This window comes from Gopherus evgoodei, unplaced genomic scaffold (genome assembly GCF_007399415.2).
Source record: "Gopherus evgoodei ecotype Sinaloan lineage unplaced genomic scaffold, rGopEvg1_v1.p scaffold_35_arrow_ctg1, whole genome shotgun sequence".
In the NCBI taxonomy this organism is placed as follows: Eukaryota; Metazoa; Chordata; order Testudines; family Testudinidae; genus Gopherus; species Gopherus evgoodei.
The window spans coordinates 5175967-5194088 of record NW_022060027.1 but is presented as its reverse complement, the minus strand read 5'-3'; the positions used below and the strand labels follow the sequence as shown (position 1 = coordinate 5194088).

Sequence of the window (18122 nt, the reverse complement as noted above, 5' to 3'; positions counted from 1 at the left end):
CGGGGTCGGGGCGCGTGATGGGTGGGGCTGGGAAATGGGGAAATGGGAGCGATTGGAAGGTCAAGTGGGTTGGAGCGAGATGGGGGCTGGGAGCCCGGACGCCTGGGTTCTCTGGCTGGGAGGGGAGTGGGGTCTAGTGGTTAGAACTGGGCGAGGGGGGGCGGTCAGGGAACCTGGATGCCGGGATTCTCGTGCTGGGAGTGGGGGGTCTAGTGGTTAGAACTGGGCAAGGGGGGTGGTCAGGGAACCCGGACGCCGGGGTTCTCTTTCTGGGAGGGGAGTGGGGGGGTCTAGTGGTTAGAACGAGGTGAGGGGGGTGTTGGGAGCCCGGACACCTGGGTTCTCTGGTTGCTGGAGGCGTCCCCTTTACCCGCAGACCGAGTTCTTCTTCCTCCAGGGGTAGGAAGTTCCCGAGGAGCCGGGTGGGGTCCTGCCGTTCCTGAACACCCCCCCGCACCGCTGGCCTTCGAACCCAGGGCCCCTACTCCCCCCACTCAGCTTTTCCCCCAGACCCCCCCCCCCGACAGCCCCCAGCCGCAGTTGGCTCCTTCCCGGCATCACCACTACGCAGGTGGCTCGGGGTGAGGGGGGGTTCCAGAGTCTCTGCATCTGGGGTGCAGCCCTCCCCCAATCTGCTCAGCGTGTCCCCTACCCCCCGGAGCTGGGCCCTGGAGGGAACCTGGGACGATGCCGAGCCCAGGACAGGTGAGACCATCCGGCCTGGCCCCACGCCAGCACCCACCCAAACCTGACGGGCTGCAGCTCGTGCAGCCCCCCCATATCTCAGCCTCCCAGCCTGGCTCCCCAGCTGACTGGGGCTGGTGATAACCGGTTGTGTTGGGGGGGGGGGAACAGCAGCAGCCCTGGACCCAGAGACTCCCCACCTGAGCGCCTGGGGAGAGCCCATGGGGGGATAGATGGGGCGGGGGGGCAATGGGGGATGGGGAGTTGGGAGGGTTTGGGGAGCCCTAAGTGGGGCACACCATGGCCAGGGGGTCATCAGGGGGTTGGTGGAGGCTGCACAGGCCTGGGGCTTGTTCTGCTGGTGCCCCTCACTCCTGACCCTCAGCCCCCCCCCCGACCCCAGCCCTGGGGTCCCCCGCCCAGCTCTGCAGGAGCCCCCCTGACCCACAGATCTTGTTGTATTTCGTCCCAGAGCCAGGGTAGAACCCAGGAGTCCTGAGGAGTTGGAGGTGGGGTTACCCGGCATCCGGTTTTCCATCAAAAGGGGGCCCTGGCGGCCCCGCTCGGCACCAGTGACCAGGCCGCTAAAAGTCCAGTGGGCGGCGCCGGGGGGCCCAGGCGGCTCCTGGAAGCGGCCGGCACGTTCCTGTACCAAGGGGCCGGAGGGGGGATGTGCCGGCCGCTTCCAGGAGCTGCCAGAGGTAAGCACCTCCCGGCCAGACCCTGCACCCCGAACCCCTCCCACCCCCAAACTCCCTCCCAGCCCCGAGACCCCTGCCACCCCCAAACTCCCTCCCAGCTCCTGCACCTCTGCCCCAGCCCTGCACGCCGAACCCTTCCCAAACCCCTCCTGCACCCCAAACCCCTCCCACACCCCGAACCCCCTGCCCCAGCCCTGAGACCCCTCCCACCCCCAAACTCCCTCCCAGCCCCAAGACCCCTCCCACCCCCAAACTCCCTCCCAGCCCCCGCACCCCTGCCCCAGCCCTGCACTCCAAACCCTTCCTGAACCCCCTCCTGCACCCCAAACCCCTCCCACACCCCGAACCCCCTGCCCCAGCCCTGAGACCCCTCCCACCCCCAAACTCCCTCCCAGCCCCAAGACCCCTCCCACCCCCAAACTCCCTCCCAGCCCCCGCACCCCTGCCCCAGCCCTGCACTCCAAACCCTTCCCGAACCCCCTCCTGCACCCCAAAGCCCTCCCGCACCCCGAACCCCCTGTCCCAGCCCTGAGACCCCTCCCACTCCCAAACTCCCTCCCAGCCCCAAGAGCCCTGCCACACCCAAACTCCCTCCCAGCTCCCGCACCCCTGCCCCAGCCCTGCACTCCGAACCCTTCCCGAACCCCCTCCTGCACCCCAAACCCCTCCCACACCCTGAACCCCCCCTGCCCCAGCCCTGAGACCCCTCCCACCCCCAAACTCCCTCCCAGCTCCTATACCCCTGCCCCAGCCCTGCACTCCGAACCCTTCCCAAACCCCTCCTGCACCCCAAACCCCTCCCACACCCCAAACCCCCTGCCCCAGCCCTGAGACCCCTCCCACCCCCAAACTCCCTCCCAGCCCCGAGACCCCTGCCACCCCCAAACTCCCTTCCAGCCCCCGCACCCCTGCCCCAGCCCTGCACTCCGAACCCTTCCCAAACCCCTCCTGCACCCCAAACCCCTCCCACACCCTGAACCCCCTGCCCCAGCCCTGAGACCCCTCCCACCCCCAAACTCCCTCCCAGCCCCCGCACCCCTGCCCCAGCCCTGCACTCCGAACCCTTCCCAAACCCCTCCTGCACCCCAAACCCCTCCCACACCCCGAACCCCCTGCCCTAGCCCTGAGACCCCTCCCACCCCCAAACTCCCTCCCAGCCCCGAGACCCCTGCCACCCCCAAACTCCCGCCCAGCTCCTGCACCCCTGCCCCAGCCCTGCACGCCGAACCCTTCCCAAACCCCTCCTGCACCACAAACCCCTCCTACACCCCGAACCCCCTGCCCCAGCCCCGAGACCCCTCCCAGCCCCAAACTCCCTCCCAGCTCCTGCACCCCTGCCCCAGCCCTGCACTCCGAACCCTTCCCAAACCCCTCCTGCACCCCAAACCCCTCCTACACCCCGAACCCCCTGCCCCAGCCCTGAAACCCCTCCCACCCCCAAACTCCCTCCCAGCCCCCGCACCCCTGCCCCAGCCAAACTCCCTCCCAGCCCCCGCACCCCTGCCCCAGCCCTGAGACCCCTCCCACCCCCAAACTCCCTCCCAGCTCCTGCACCCCTGCCCCAGCCCTGCACGCCGAACCCTTCCCGAACCCCCTCCTGCACCCCAAACCCCTCCCACACCCTGAACCCCCTGCCCCAGCCCTGAGACCCCTCCCACCCCCAAACTCCCTCCCAGCCCCCGCACCCCTGCCCCAGCCCTGCACTCCAAACCCTTCCCGAACCCCCTCCTGCACCCCAAACCCCTCCCGCACCCTGAACCCCCTGCCCCAGCCCTGAGACCCCTCCCACCCCCAAACTCCCTTCCAGCCCCCGAACCTCCTGCCCCAGCCCTGAGACCCCTCCCACACCCAAATTCCCTCCCAGACCCTGCACCCCAAACCCCTGCTGGCTAGAAATAACAAGGGCTGCACCGGGGCAAGGATGGGCCCAGACTAGGAGGGAGTCTAGGCTGTGAAAGAAGCTAATTGGAACATCCCGGAGGGCGAGATTTACCTGTATTCAGTTTCTTAATGTATTAGGCTTAGACTTGCGTGTTTTGTTTTATTTTTCTTGGTGACTTACTGTGTTCTGGCTGTTCTTACTTGGAACCACTTCCATCCTAATTTTCATACTTAATAAAATCACTTTTGCTTATTAATTGACCCAGAGTAAGTGATTAATAGCCGGGGGAGCACCCAGCTGTGCATCTCTCTCTATCGGTGTTGTAGAGGGTGGACAATATACGAGTTTACCCTGAATACGCTTTACACAGGGTAAACACATTTATTTGGGGTTTGGATCCCGTTGGGAGCTGGGTGTCTGGGTGCTGGAGTCAGGAGCACTTTCTAAGCTGTTTTCGGCTCAGTCTGCGGCTCTGGGAACGTGGTTCAGACCCTGGGTCTGGGTTGCAGCAGGCCGGCGCGTCTGGCTCAAGGAGGCAGGGGTCTGAAGTCCCAAGCTGGCAGGGACAACGGGCTCAGGGGTAGTTTCAGCACATCAGGTGACAGTCCCAAGGGGGGGTGGGGTCTCTGTGACCAAACTCATTACGGGGTCATTGGGGCGACGTGAAGTTGGTCACCAAGGAAACAGAATATGACCATGGGGCCAGCTGGAAAACCAACCCCAACCAGATCCTCCTGTAACCCACCCCCCAGCCCTGCCAGTGCCCCTCGCTCCCAACCCACAGCTCCTGCTAGCCCAGCCCTGGGCTCCCCCAGCCCTGCTGGTGCCCCTCACTCCTGACCCGCAGCCCCTGCTAGCCCAGTGCTGCCCTCCCACCCCCCAAGCCCTGGGCCCAATCTTCTTAATCTCAAGATGGTGGCTGCAGCTGGGGCAGGCAGATGATAAGAACTGGTGGGACCCTCTCCTCTGCCTAGGAGCCGGACCTGCTGCTGGCTGCTTCTGGGGCACAACACAGTCCCTGGTGCCAGGACAGGTGGGAAGCCTCCCTTAGCACCCCGCTGTGCCGCTGACCAGGAACCACCCGAGGTAACCCCATGCCCTGATCCCCTGCCCCAGCCCTGAGCCACCCCCAGCCTGGAGCCCCCTCCTGCACCCCAACCCCCTCATCCCCAGCCCTGTCCCAGAGCCCTGATCCCCTCCCACACCGCAACTCTCTGCCCCAGGCCTGAGCCCCCCCTGCACTCCAGGGGGAAATTGGGGCACAGGGGTCAGTGGGGCACAAGGGGGCAGCAGGGGGGAATCGGGGCACAGGAGGGCAACAGGGGGGCAGTGGGGGAGAATTGGGGCAGCAGGGGGGCATCGGGGCACAAGGAGGCATCGGGGCCCTGGAGGGGCAGCAGGGGGGAATTGGGGCACAGGGGGGCAGTGGGACACTGGAGGGGCAGCACAGACGGAATCAGGGCACAGGGGGGCAGCGGGGGTGTGCATGTTTTCCTCCACTGGCCTTTCAAAAAGTCACAAAAGTCTCGGCAGTTTTTCCCACTTGTTTATTTCTCTGCGGGGCCGTCAGCCGCTTACAAAACTCGGCTGCGCTGACCCGCGGTTTTGGTTGCGCCATTCGACAAGAACCAGCCCCAGGGAGACGGGTGGGCGATGGGTCTGGCCGGTTTTCTGCAGCGCTTTCGGTCACCCCGCGGGACGCCCGGCACGCCAGCCTTGCTGCCAGCTGTGACGTCCGATTACAGACATTGGACCCGTAGAAACACATGGACCAACGCGAGTGCAATCGACAGGCCGGATGGGGGGACAGCGGATCCGGCACATAAATATCCCACAACGCCGGGTACAGCAGCACCACGCGAACTCCAGCTCCCTGGTTTGGGGGCCCTTGTAAATAATCTGGGCCACACCAAATTCGAGTGGACTTGGGAGGTGCTTTTCCCATTGTTCGGTTTTCGAGGGCAGTGACGTAACACAAAGAGAATCCTACATTTGCACGTTGCACTTTCCCGCTCAGCTGCTCGCACAACAGCCCCCGTGCAAGTGTTTAGTTTTTCTCCAGGGCAAGTCTTTGTCACCGGGACTCAGCACGGAGCCCGGCGCAGTCCGGAGCCCGTGTTGCGGTTGGTTTCAGGATCTGGAGCTCCCAGAGTATCGATCACCCGTTTGAACGGGTCCTGCTCCGGGTGAACAGCGGCGTTAAAACGATGATTTGGCGCGACTGAGTTTTTTTTAAATCGAGTTAATTTGTTTCGCGTTAATCGTGATTCATTGGCAGCCCTGATTATTTGTCCTTTTTCATTTGTGATTTTCTCTTTTTTTTTGCGGGGTGGGGAGATGCTCACACGCCCCCCCCCCCAGCCGCCTCCTCCTGCCTTTGCTTCTGCAGGTAATTCCCCCCACCATCCACCCAGTGGGGTCTCTGCTGCAGAGGGGGGGCTGCTCTGTCCAGCTGCTGATGCCGTCCGGGGGGGGGTCTGTGCCCCCCCCTAGGCAGAGGAGGTGAGGTAACTGAAGATGGAGTCCTAGCAAATAGAGGAGGGAGGTTAGTGGCAGACATATGCGACCCTCCCCCACCCAGAGACACCCCCATGAGGGAGGGGGGGCAGATGGGGGAAGGACTGCCAGGGGGGCAGTGGGCTTCGCCTGTGGGTGGCGGAAGGGGCTCCCTGCAGGGTGGGGAAGGGGTCCCAGAATGGGGGGGAATCTCTGGGGTGGGGGAGGGGTCCCAGGGAGGATGGGGGAGGGGTCTCCGCACTCACCCAGCCCCCCTGGTGCTGGATCCAGGGGGCGACTCGCTCCCACAGGAAGTTTAGGGCCCAGTCGATCAGGGACCGGAGACAGTCAGACCTGCCCAGAGCCTGGGGGAGAGATTGTGGGGGGAGGGGAGGGGGTGAGCAGCCAGCTGAGATCCCAGCCCCCACCCCCATCTGGGGAGGGAACCCAGGAGTCCTGGCTCCCAGCCCCCCCTGCTCTAACCACTAGACCCCACTCCCCTCCCAGAGCTGGGAGAGAACCCAGGCGTGCGGGCACCAGGCACAGCCACCCCCACCCCCCATGTTACCTGAGCAATGACCCTGTAGGTGAAGTAGAAGAAGACGACGACTCTGCCCCAGTTGATGCCGTCACGAAACACCTCCTCCGAGACCGCAGCCAGCGCCGGCAGGGGGGGCTGCCCCGCCATGCACTGCACCAGGCTGCAGGGAGAGGGGGCATCAGTGAGGGGCTGCGGGTCGGGAGTGAGGGGCACCGGCAGGGCCGGTGCAGGGGGGGGCTGCGGGTTGGGAGTGAGGAGCACCATCTGGACTTGGTGGGGGGGGCCTGCATGTCGGGGTCTCCTCACCTGTCGATCTCGGGGTTCTGGCTCATGCTCCCCCATATCCGGTGCAGAGTCTCACGCAGGGAGGTAACCCGGGGCCCGTCAGGGGTGTCCTGGCCCCCCAGCTCCTCCATGGTGACCGACCGGGCGGGGGGGGACCCGGAGCCCTGCTGTTGGAGCAGGGACCAGACGAACCTGGAATGGAACCGGCAGGGGCAGGTTACTGGGCTGGGGGGCAGGCAAGGGAGGGTGCTGGAGAGCGAGGGGCCTGTCGGAGGGAGGGGCTCAGGGGGTGGGATCTGGGAAACACTGGGGGGAGGTGGGGGTGCAGGAGGGAGACACCGGGGGAGGGGCTGGGACGTTACGAGTGTGATATATCATCTCATGGGAAGGTGACAGGGCCGGAAAGAGTGTGTGTGGGGGGGAATCGGGGCACGAGGGAATCAGGGCACAGGGAGGGCAGCAGGGGGGAATCAGGGCACAGGGGGGAATCGGGGCACAGGGAGGGCAGCAGGGCACAGGGAGGGCAGCAGGGGGGAATCGGGGCACGGAGGGCAGCGGGGCACAGGGAGGGCAGCAGGGGGGAATCGGGGCACAGGGAGGCAGCGGGGCACAGGGAGGGCAGTGGAGGGGAAATCAGGGCACAGGGAGGGCAGCAGGGCACAGGGAGGGCAGTGGGGGGGGAAATCAGGGCACAGGGAGGGCAGCGGGGCACAGGGAGGGCAGTGGGGGGGGAAATCAGGGCACAGGGAGGGCAGCAGGGAGGAATCGGGGCACAGGGAGGGCAGCGGGGGGAATCAGGGCACGGGGGGAATCAGGGCACGGGGGGCAGAAGGGGGGAATCGGGGTATGGGGGCAGCGGGGAACTGGAGGGGCAGCGGGGGGAATCGGGCCTTGGGGTGTCAGCAAACAAGGCTTGTCCATTGCCATAGCTGGGATTCAAAACACGGAGGCTTCGTCTTTCGGGAGACACTTGAGGGAACTCCTATTATGGAAGGCCGCGGAAACCGGCGTCTGAGCTGGGTAATGGGTAAACCCCCCTGGGCTAAGTGCCAGGATGTTTGGGAGGAGAGTTGAGCTGCTTGTTTTCTCAGGCCAAAACGCTGCTGGAAACGTATAAAAACCCAGGACACGACCCTCCTTCGTCCCAGATCCGCTTTGGGTTTCAAGAGCCGTCGGGATTGAGATCCCCAGTCACTGCCCGGCGTCACCCCGAATACGGACCCTGGACTGTGACCGCTGGACTATTTCTAGAAGGGCTTTTGGCCACTCCGAGCTCCTCTCTGCTCCGCCCCGAACCTCGAGAACTGAATTCGAGTCCAGCCAGCGATCGCCCAACCAACGCGCTCGCTTCTCTGGGGGGAAATGGTGGTTTGGTGAAGAGGCTTGGCTAGAATCGGGCATCGGGACAAGGTCCGAGCTTTGTATTGACCCGGGGGCGGCGGGGCCTTTGGGATCAGAAGAACCTTTTCCCGCAGCGGGTGAGATGTCCAGGCAGCACCGTCCCGTCTGGAGCGAGGCCTGCGGCCGGGCACCTCGAGGGAGGGAACCGTGTGGTTTGGGTTGCTGGGGAACCGGGGAGGTGAACCGGAGGCTGGTTGGTGAACCTGAGTATTGGCAGATCCCCCAGCGTTCGGGGTTTCTCAGCCCCGTCCTGTTCGCAGTTCACCCCGAGTGAGCGACCTCAGCTGGCTCCCACGGGCGGCATCGTCATGGGGCGCAGTGGGCACTGGTGGGGGAGGGGGCACAGGTGGGGGAATGGGCACGGGGGTGTTGGTGGGGGATGGGCCAGTGGAGGGTAAGGATTTGGGGGTGCAGGGGGAAGCCAGGGTGCAGGTGAGAGACTCCGGGGGAGGGGCACTGGTAGGGGAGGGGCCTGTGGAGGGTGAGGACTTGGGGGTGCAGGGGAAAGCTGGGGTGCAGGTGAGAGACTCTTGGGGGAGGGGTGCTAGTGGGGGAGGTGCCCGTGAAGGGTGAAGATTTGGGGGTGCAGGGGAAAGCCGGGGTGCAGGTGAGAGATTCTAGGGGGAGGAGATACTGGTGGAGGAGGGGTCTGTGGAGGGTGAGGATTTGGGGGTGCAGGGGAAAGCCAGGGTGCAGGTGAGAGACTCTAGGGGGAGGGGGCACTGGTGGGGGAGAGGTCTGTGGAAGGTGAGGATTTGCGGGTGCAGGGGAAAGCCAGGGTGCAGGTGAGACTCTAGGGGGAGGGGGCACTGATAGGGGTGGGGCCTGTGGAGGGTGAGGATTTGGGGGTGCAGGGGAAAGCCGGGGTGCAGGTGAGACTCTAGGGGGAGGGGGCACTGATAGGGGTGGGGCTGTGGAGGGTGAGGATTTGCGGGTGCAGGGGAAAGCCGGGGTGCAGGTGAGACTCTAGGCGGAGGGGGCACTGGTGGGGGGGGTCTGTGGAGGGTGAGGATTTGCGGGTGCAGGGGAAAGCCGGGGTGCAGGTGAGAGGGTCACAGGGACTCTCCCTGGGAAGAGGGCGCAGGGCACGGGATTGTAGTGGTTGGCGGGGGGCAGAAGAAAGATGCAGGGGGAGGGGCATACGGGAGGAGAGGGGTCGGAGTTCCAGGGACCCCGTTTCCAGGGGGGGTCCCCCACTTACCCCCGGAGCAGGGACGCTCCAATTTGCTTGATGCAGGAAATGCTCTCGGCACCTCAAAGGGAGAGAAAATTCATGGGGCTCCCTGCTCAGAACCCAGGCGTCCGGGGTCCCAGCCCCTCCCCCACTAGAGCCCCCTCCCACGTGAGCCGGGGATAGAACCCAGGCGTCCGGGCTCCCAGCCCCTCCCCCACTAGAGCCCCCTCCCACGCGAGCCAGGGATAGAACCCAGGCGTCCGGACTCCCAGCCCTGCCCACGCCAGGGAGAGAACCCAGGAGTCCGGGGCCTCCCTCCGGTTTTCGGACCTCCCCGCGTGAAACGAAAGTCAAAGCTGACCCCCCCCCGGGGGGGGGAGACTCCTACCGGTGGGGGATGGGCGAGCAGGGGCAACCGACCGCCCCCCGGCCTGGTGCGTCTCCATCCCGCTGCTGCCCCGGGACCCCGCCCCGCCGGACGCTGCAAGGCAGGATCCGCATCCCGCCCATTTACACGTGTCCTGCCCCCGGTAAGGAGCCAGGACTCCTGGGTTCTCTGCCCTGGTCGGGGAGGGGTTAGACCAGGGTGGGGCTGGGAGCCAGGCCCAGGACTCCTGGGTTCTCTCCTTGCCCCAGGGAGGGGTGTGGGGGATGGGGGGGGGAGCTGGGAGTCAGGACTCCTGGGTTCTCTCCCCAGTTCTAGGAGGGGAGGGGGATTTAGGGACAGGTGACAGCCTGGGCTGGGGGGGGGGGAGGAAGGGGGTTGTCATGAGCGACAGACAGAAAAACCGAGCAGCCAAAGTTTTTGTTTTTCACCAGCCCCCTGCACGGCCGGGGGCCAGAGACAGAGGTGGGGCCCAGAACCGTGTGGCCAGGCCCCAGCGGGTGATACACGGGGGCCGGGGTGTCGCCAGGATCGGCGCCAAGTGGGAGCTTGTGAACTGTGCATCGTGCAGTTGTGAACGTGTCCTCGTGCTCTGGGTCACGACTGCCCCAGTGTGTGTTCGGTGCGACCTCCATCAGCCCAGGCCGCTCCAGTTGGGCCACGCCTGGATTGTGCTGGTTGATTTGGGAAGTGAAGTGAAACTCGAATCCAACGATGTGTTCACACCACGCCCAGGAAACAAGTCTGGGCCCAGAAACCAGTGAACCCAAACTGGGGTGTAGGCCTGATTGGTGAACAAAGCACAGGGAGGATGGGGGTCTTCCACACATGGGATCCCCCCAATCTAGGCCCCTGGGGTGCCGGGTTTGGCTGCAGAATCACGTGTGCAAATCGTGCAGCGCCTTCGTGCAAGGGGCTACAATCACAAAGGTCTTTGAAAGGTTAACTGGAGGGGAGGGTACCTCATCTGGGCATCAGTGGATTAGAGCAGGGGGGGCTGGGAGCCAGGTCTCCTGGGTTCTCTCCCTGCCCTGGGAGGGGGCTGATAGGGGCCCCAATCCAGATGGGGCTGACTGGCACTAGTGTCATGCAGCAGCTGTGGGGTTAACCCACACTTTGCACTGTGGGGCTGGGCTCCAGCTGTGAGCCAGCCCCGAGGGGCCTGCGGAACTACCCGCTACCTGCTTGCCCAGGGGCCAAAATGCCGCCTCCAGCCCTAGGGGGCAGGTGGGGAACTTCCCCTGAAGGAGGCTCCCTGCCCCATTGATGGACCCCTGAGTGTGACCCAAGGCAGGGGGGGACTCATGGGTCTGAGAACAGAAAGGACGGGAGGTTCTGGCCCATGCACCCCTCAGCTCCACCAGCTGGGAGCACTGCCAGGGGGAAGCTCGCAGCACCAAAGGGCACTGCCAGAGGGAAGCTTGCAGCACCTGTCCTGTTCCCCACCCCCCACATAAGACCCAACAAGTTCTGTCCTCAGAGTTTATTTTCTGTATTTTGCACACAACCTCTCACCCTGGTATCAAAACAGCCCCGGTAGAAAAAATTACAAAGGACGAATCTTAAATACAGAGACCTGGTCAGGGGCAAGATGGGGGGGGGGGGGCCACGACGGATGGATGGGGGGGGTGACGATCACTCAGTAAATACAAAAGAAATAAAAAAATCCGAGTCCAGAGGCACCGGCAGCCGAGGTCCCGTGGGGGGGGATCTCTGTTCACTCCAGACCCCTCCCCCGGCTGACCCCCCTGTTTTGATCCAAGGAGTGCAACCACTAGCTGGGGGGGGGGCACCCCAGGCACAGTACATGGCTACCTCTTGGCAAAAAGTCAGTGCATGGGGGGGGCAGCATGGGGGGTCCCCAGTGGAGATGGGGGGTGAGGTACGCTGGGGGGGACACGGAATAGGGATCAGAATGAGAAGAGATTGAAATTATGTTTCCCCCAACCCCATGACATCATCACTCCCTTCCTATTAGCCCCATCCACCTGTGACATCATACACCCAACCCCGAACTCCATGACATCAATCCCTTCCTATCAGCCCCACCCACCTGTGACATCATACACCCAACCCCCAACTCCATGACATCAATCCCTTCCTATCAGCCCCACCCCACCTGTGACATCATACACCCAACCCCCAACTCCATGACATCATCAATCCCTTCCTATCAGCCCCACCCACCTGTGACATCATACACCCAACCCCCAACTCCATGACATCAATCCCTTCCTATCAGCCCCACCCCACCTGTGACATCACACACTCCCCACTCATTTCAAGTCCCACTCCCCACCCACAGTTCATCAGCACATGCATCTGCCCCAAGCCCCCCAGGGATGCTCCTGGCTCTGGGGCATCTGCCCCCCAGGTTCAAAGGGCCGGTTGCAGCGGAGATCCCAGCCTGTGGGTGGGTGCCAGGGGGGAGCTCCAGATGTGCTAAGAGCCCCCAGTGGGGGGCGGGGGGGAGATCTCACCAGCTGCTCCCCTCTCATCCTCCCAACCCCAAACCAGCCTTTTGGGGGAGAGGGGGTGCTAACCCAGGAATCGTTGCTCTGCTCCCCCATCACAGCTGGGAGCAGCACCCCCCCCCCAAGTTCCTGGCAACCCCTGGCCCCAACTGGTAGCTGCAGAGGGACATTCGGGGTAAATCTGGGAGCCGCCCACTGTCACCCCTACCCAGAGTTTACAGCGGGGTGAAGGGGGGGCCACGGCTGCTAGGGAAGGGGGTCAGCCCCCATTCCTGAGAACACACATCGCTTTACAAACAGTATTAAGTTAATTACAGTACAAAAGCGTTGGGGGTGGGGGGACCTGTCCCTCCCGCCTCCGCCTCCCACTAGAAGCCGGGGGGTAGGTAACGGTAGGGGAGGGGGGAAGATGGGGGCCAGTCCCCTCCCCCACTACAGTACTGTTGTGAGTGCTCTGTACAAGGATTTCCCTGCTACGGGGGCATCCCCCAAAACAGCCCCCCAGCAGGGCTTTGAGGGGGGCCCTAAGGCCATGCTGGATGGAGGGGGCCACTGGATTTTATGCTCGGGGGAGGCGCTGTGCACAGCACTGGGAGGGGGGGGAGGACAGAGGCACCTGGCACTGGGGTACCCTGGACACAGGCACCTCAGGGGGGGGGCCCTGGAAATCCCCAGGGAGGTGCTGGGGGGAGCTGAGCAGATGATCAGCAGGGGGCTGCACCCACCCACCTGGGGCGCTGGCAGCAGAGGGGGAACTCGGAAGAGGGGGGGGCCCCCTGATGGGTGCTTCAGGGAAGGAAAGTGAATCTGACAGGTCACAGGCAGCCAGGCCTGAGCCCGCCCCACTCAGCTCCCCACAGAATGGATCTCGGCGGGGGAATCAGCCCCAGATGCCGGCCCGAGTTCAGCCCCCGGTGCAGGAACCGACTCCGGATCCCCCCGACCTCGGCCCCCGGTGCCGGAACCGGCTCCAGATCCCCCCGACCTCGGCCCCCAGTGCCGGAACCGGCTCCAGATCCCCCCGACCTCGGCCCCCAGTGCCGGAACCGGCTCCGGAACACCCCAACCTCGGCCCCCAGTGCCGGAACCGGCTCCGGATCACCCCAACCTCGGCCTGAGTTCGGCCCCTGGAACTGTTTCCGGCCCTCATGACCTCGGCCCGAGTTCAGCCCCCGGTGCCAGAACCGGCTCTCGCCCCCCCGACCTCGGCTCGAGTTCACCCCCCCCCAGACCCGGCTCTGGCCCCCACAACTTTGGCCCGAGTTCACCCCCCCAGACCCGGCTCTGGCCCCCCTGACCTCAGCCCGAGTTCAGCCCCTGGACCTGGCTCTGGCCCCTGCGACCTTGGCCCGAGTTCGGCCTCCGGTGCTGGAACTGGCTCTGGCCCCCTGCGACCTCGGCCCGAGTTCAGCCCCCCAAACCGCTTCTGGCCCCTGCGACCTTGGTCCAAGTTTGGCCCCCAGTGCTGGAACTAGCTCTGGCCCCCTATGACCTTGGCCCGAGTTTGGCCCCCAGAACCGGCCCTGGCCCCCACGACCTCGGCTCAGGATTCCCCGCGGGCAGCCAGCCCATCAGGAAGTTAAACGCTGACCAGCCCTGGGTGGGGCTCAAGGCCTCTCAAGTCTCTGCCCAGATGCAGGCGGGCGTCCCGCCCCACGGAGCGGCCGTGTCCCTCAACGTCGGTCCCCATCCGGGAGGCGCAGCGCGGGGTCCCGAGAGGTTTGTTCCGAGTTGAGCACAAGGCACCGAGAATTGGGGAGGGAGCGAGGCTGGACGAGGGGAGCCAGCCCCCAGGGAGCCCAGCGCAGTCCGACCAGATGTGGGGTGCCGCGGAGCACACCCCAACCCCGCCCTATGACATCTTCCAGATGGTGAGGGAGGCGGTGAGCACGCCGGCGGCGAAGATGGTGATGGTCTGCCAGGTAGGTGTGCCGAAGTAGGAGAGGAGGCCGTCCTGGGGGCGGGGAGGGGGGAGCAAAGTGCACCATTGAACTGTCGTACGAATGAGGCTGACATGTGGCTGGCTCTGGGATGGGGCCAGTGCCACACAACGGGTTTGGGATCGCTGGGAGGCAGCAGAATCTAGTGTGCCTGGAACTGGGCTGGGAGCCAGGACTCCTGGGTTCTCTCCCTGGACCTTGCAGGGAAGTGGGGTCTAGTGGTGGTGGGGTGGGAAGGAGTAGGGGGCCTGGGGGCTAGAACTCCTGGGTTCTCTCCCCAGCTGTGGGAGGAGAGTGGTGTCTAGTAGTAAGAGCAGGCGGGCAGGGAGAAGACACTAGGAGCCAGGACTCCTGGGTTCTCTCCCTGGCCCTTGCAGGGGAGTGGGGTGGGAAGGAGTGGGGCTCGAGACTGTCACTGGACACGTTGGCTCTGTGTTGGTATCCCGGCTGGGTTTGTTTCGGGGGGGGGGACACACCCACAGGGCAGTTTACCTCCACCCCCGCCAGCCCAGCACGAGTCAGCTCTCCAGCCAGCCCTTCTCGGCCATCAGCAAAACACATCAGGGCCCTGTGACCCGGACTCCAGCCTGGCCGGTGACTTTCCATGCTCGGGGCTGGGTTCGGGCCCGTAGCCGAGGACATAAAAGACCCCGGAGACGTCTCCAGCATGTCACTGATTCTCCGGCCCACGGATTTCCAGGCACGAGGAGCGTTTTGAGATACGGAGCTAGGCACTGCCCAGCCCCTGCATGTCCCTGGAGAGACGCCGCGAGCTGGCAGCCTGTCCCCGCCCTGCCGGGAACCCGCCCGAAGGTTCATGGTTCCTGAACCCCCGTTAGAAGTGGAGGATGGGCCGGCAGCAGGGGTTCGGGGACGGTCCGGGACACAGGCTGACGGGGGCGGGGGGCACGAATGATTCCTTGGGGCTGGGAGAACCTGAGATCGGTGGTAACTGAATCTGGTTTTCAGTTGCTAGAAGCCGTTTCGTTACCGGTTCGGTGAATCTAACTATTACAACCCACTGGCTTTGGAAGTGGCACCCAGTCACACAAACGACTCAGGTACCTTCGCTAGCTATGCAAATTAGGACAGTGCCTCATTCGCTTGCAGCCTGGTGGGTAACGGGGGATGGAGGGAGGGCGGGCGCTGGCTGGACTCACCCATCCTCCCTGGGCCTGGATCCAGGCCAGCACATGATCCCGGAGGTACTCCAACGTCCAGCCCACGATGGTCCGTACCAGCTCGGGGACCTTGGTGCACAGAGCCTGGGGGAAGAAGGGGACAGGAGGGTCAGGGCGGCTGGTGAACCAGTTGGGGGTGGGGAGCATTCAGGAGGGGAGGGGCAGCCAGGGGCTTTACAGGGGGCAGGGGTTTCACAGCTGGGGGGAGGAAGGGCAGGGGTCTCCGAGCCGGGGGAGGGGAGAGGAAAAGGGCTGGGGGTGGGGGGGAGGGGAAGCAGAGGGCTGCAGGGGGGGGGTAGGGGTTTCACAGCTTGGGGGGAGGAAGGGGTGGGGTCTCCCAGCTGCCCCACCTTGAGCACCAGTTTGCAGGCGAAGTAGAAAAGCGCCACGACCCGGCCCCAGTTGAAGGTCCCGTCGGAGAACATCTCGGCGGCCACGCGGAAGAAGACTTCCTTGGGGGCGTGGGCCCCCACTCGGTCAATCATACTGCGGGGGATAGAGGGTTAGAGCCAGGCCGGGTGGGAGGAACAGATCCCACTGACTGTCGGCATGAGGGGGACAATCCTGCCGCCCCAGAGGAAGAGGGGACGAAAAGGTCCGACCGCCTGCCTCAGTTTCCCCACGTGGGGAAGGGTTAATGGGGAAGGGGGGCAGCTGCAGTCAGGGAGGGTCGAGACTTGTCTGGGGGTGATGGAGCAGGGGGACCCAACGGAGCTGGGGCAGGCAGACAGGCAAGGCTGGAGCCTGCCCAGGGCAGAGAGACGGACCCAGGAGTCTGGAGGGGAGGGGGGCTCTGCTGGGGCTGCCTGAGGCCGTAGAGCCCCCTGGCACCAGATGGGGTAGGGGGCGAGATGGGGGGGTGGTCCCCACCTCTGCAGCTCGGCGTTGCTATCGAGCTCGTCCCCGATCCGCCGCAGGCACTCGCTGAGCCGCTTGGTGTTCTCATCGCAGAGGGGGGGCTCCGGCCCCCCCAGCTCTGCCCGGCTCAGCTCCACAGCCTGGGAGTCCCCACAGCGCTGGACCCGGTCCCGGATGAACCTGCCATGGGGGGACAGGGTCAGCGGGGCGCCAGGGGCCGAGACGCAGCCCCCAACCCCCAGCCCCGCGACAGGGCTCTGTCCCCCGCGACACAGCCCCATACCTGAACCCCCAGCCGCCCAACACAGCCCTGTGCCCCCTCGACACAGCCCCATACCTGAACCCCCAGCCCCTTGACACAGCCCCATACCTGAACCCCCAGCCGCCCAACACAGCCCTGTTCCCCCTCGACACAGCCCCATACCTGAACCCCCAGCCCCACGACACAGCCCTGTGCCCCCATGACACAGCCCCGTACCTGAACCCCCAGCCCCACGACACAGCCCCATACCTGAACCCCCAGCCCCTTGACACAGCCCCATACCTGAACCCCCAGCCCCACGACACAGCCCTGTGCCCCCACGACACAGCCCCGTACCTGAACCCCCAGCCCCATGACACAGCCCTGTTCCCCCTCGACACAGCCCCGTACCTGAACCCCCAGCCGCCCAACACAGCCCTGTTCCCCCTCGACACAGCCCCATACCTGAACCCCCAGCCCCACGACACAGCCCTGTTCCCCCTCGACACAGCCCCATACCTGAACCCCCAGCCCCACGACACAGCCCCATACCTGAACCCCCAGCCGCCCAACACAGCCCTGTTCCCCCTCGACACAGCCCCATACCTGAACCCCCAGCCCCACGACACAGCCCTGTTCCCCCTTGACACAGCCCCATACCTGAACCCCCAGCCCCACGACACAGCCCTGTGCCCCCTCGACACAGCCCCATACCTGAACCCCCAGCCCCACGACACAGCCCCATACCTGAACCCCCAGCCCCACGACACAGCCCTGTTCCCCCTCGACACAGCCCCATACCTGAACCCCCAGCCCCACGACACAGCCCCATACCTGAACCCCCAGCCCCACGACACAGCCCCATACCTGAACCCCCAGCCCCACGACACAGCCCTGTTCCCCCTCGACACAGCCCCATACCTGAACCCCCAGCCCCACGACACAGCCCCATACCTGAACCCCCAGCCCCACGACACAGCCCCATACCTGAACCCCCAGCCCCTCGACACAGCCCTGTTCCCCCTCGACACAGCCCCATACCTGAACCCCCAGCCCCACGACACGCCCCGCTCACCCCTGCAACAGAACCGCTCCCGTCTGCAGGATTTGATCCGACGTGGCCCCTGCACAGAGAGACCCGGGACCGGAGCCCCCGTCACAGGGGAACAGAAGGGCTCCCGCCCCACCCCCACCCTGGAGGGGACCCAGGCGTCCGGGCTCCCGCCCCAGCCCCACCCCCACCCCCACCCCGGAGGGGACCCAGGCGTCCGGGCTCTCGCCCCAGCCCCACCCCCACCCTGGAGGGGACCCAGGCGTCCGAGCTCCAAGCCCCCGCCCGGCAGGGGACCCAGGCGTCTGAGCCCCGCCCCACCCCCACCCTGGAGGGGACCCAGGCGTCCGAGCTCCCTCCCCACCCCCGCCCGGCAGGGGACCCAGGCGTCCGAGCTCCGAGCTCCAAGCCCCCGCCCGCCAGGGGACCCAGGCGTCCGAGCTCCCTCCCCACCCCCACCCTGGAGGGGACCCAGGCGTCCGAGCTCCAAGCCCCCGCCCGGCAGGGGCCCCAGGCGTCCGAGCCCCGCTCACCGCCGCCCCCCCGGCCGCTCTCGCTCTCCCCACCCGGAGCTGCCGCCATGGCCGCCCCCAAGTGACCAGAGCCCGCCGGGCTCACGTGACCCGCGCGGGCAGGCGGGAGGGGGAGGAGCCGAAGTCACGTGCATCGATTGGGGGCGGTGACGTATTCTCCGCGTCACGCGGGCGGAAGGTTACTCGGAAGTGACGTCACATATGGGCTTAAAGGGACAGAGATGAGTGGAGGAATGTCACCTCTGACCCCTACGGCCCCGCCATTCACGTGGTCCCTCTGTGACACCCCCCCCCG

At 65.3% G+C, this 18122-nt stretch overlaps 2 protein-coding genes across 5 annotated transcripts; both read right to left on the bottom strand.

Annotated features, from left to right (window-relative positions):
- Positions 1-5501: 5501 nt before the first annotated feature.
- On the bottom strand, positions 5502-9632 carry LOC115641718 (apoptosis regulator BAX-like). Of its 2 annotated transcripts, XM_030545063.1 has the most exons (6): positions 9553-9632; positions 9192-9243; positions 6611-6781; positions 6332-6464; positions 6030-6128; positions 5502-5792 (listed from the first exon to the last, which is right to left on the bottom strand). In XM_030545063.1, exons 1-6 carry the CDS (start codon positions 9608-9610, stop codon positions 5757-5759), a joined length of 549 nt encoding a protein of 182 aa, XP_030400923.1. In that variant the 5' UTR covers positions 9611-9632; the 3' UTR covers positions 5502-5756. The 2 variants fall into 2 exon arrangements, with proteins under 2 accessions (XP_030400923.1, XP_030400924.1); XM_030545064.1 differs by lacking the exon at positions 6030-6128.
- A 2191-nt stretch (positions 9633-11823) lies between these two features.
- Positions 11824-17899, bottom strand: BAX (BCL2 associated X, apoptosis regulator). Of its 3 annotated transcripts, XR_003998103.1 has the most exons (7): positions 17828-17899; positions 17319-17367; positions 16015-16182; positions 15495-15630; positions 15124-15228; positions 13132-13977; positions 11824-13090 (listed from the first exon to the last, which is right to left on the bottom strand). XR_003998103.1 is itself a non-coding variant. In XM_030545061.1 (6 exons), the coding sequence occupies exons 1-6, from the start codon at positions 17874-17876 to the stop codon at positions 13876-13878; spliced, it is 609 nt and encodes a 202-aa protein (XP_030400921.1). In that variant the 5' UTR covers positions 17877-17899; the 3' UTR covers positions 11824-13875. The 3 variants fall into 3 exon arrangements, 2 of the variants coding, with proteins under 2 accessions (XP_030400921.1, XP_030400922.1); XM_030545061.1 differs by having other exon boundaries at positions 11824-13977; XM_030545062.1 differs by having other exon boundaries at positions 11824-13977; positions 17861-17892.
- Positions 17900-18122: the final 223 nt, after the last annotated feature.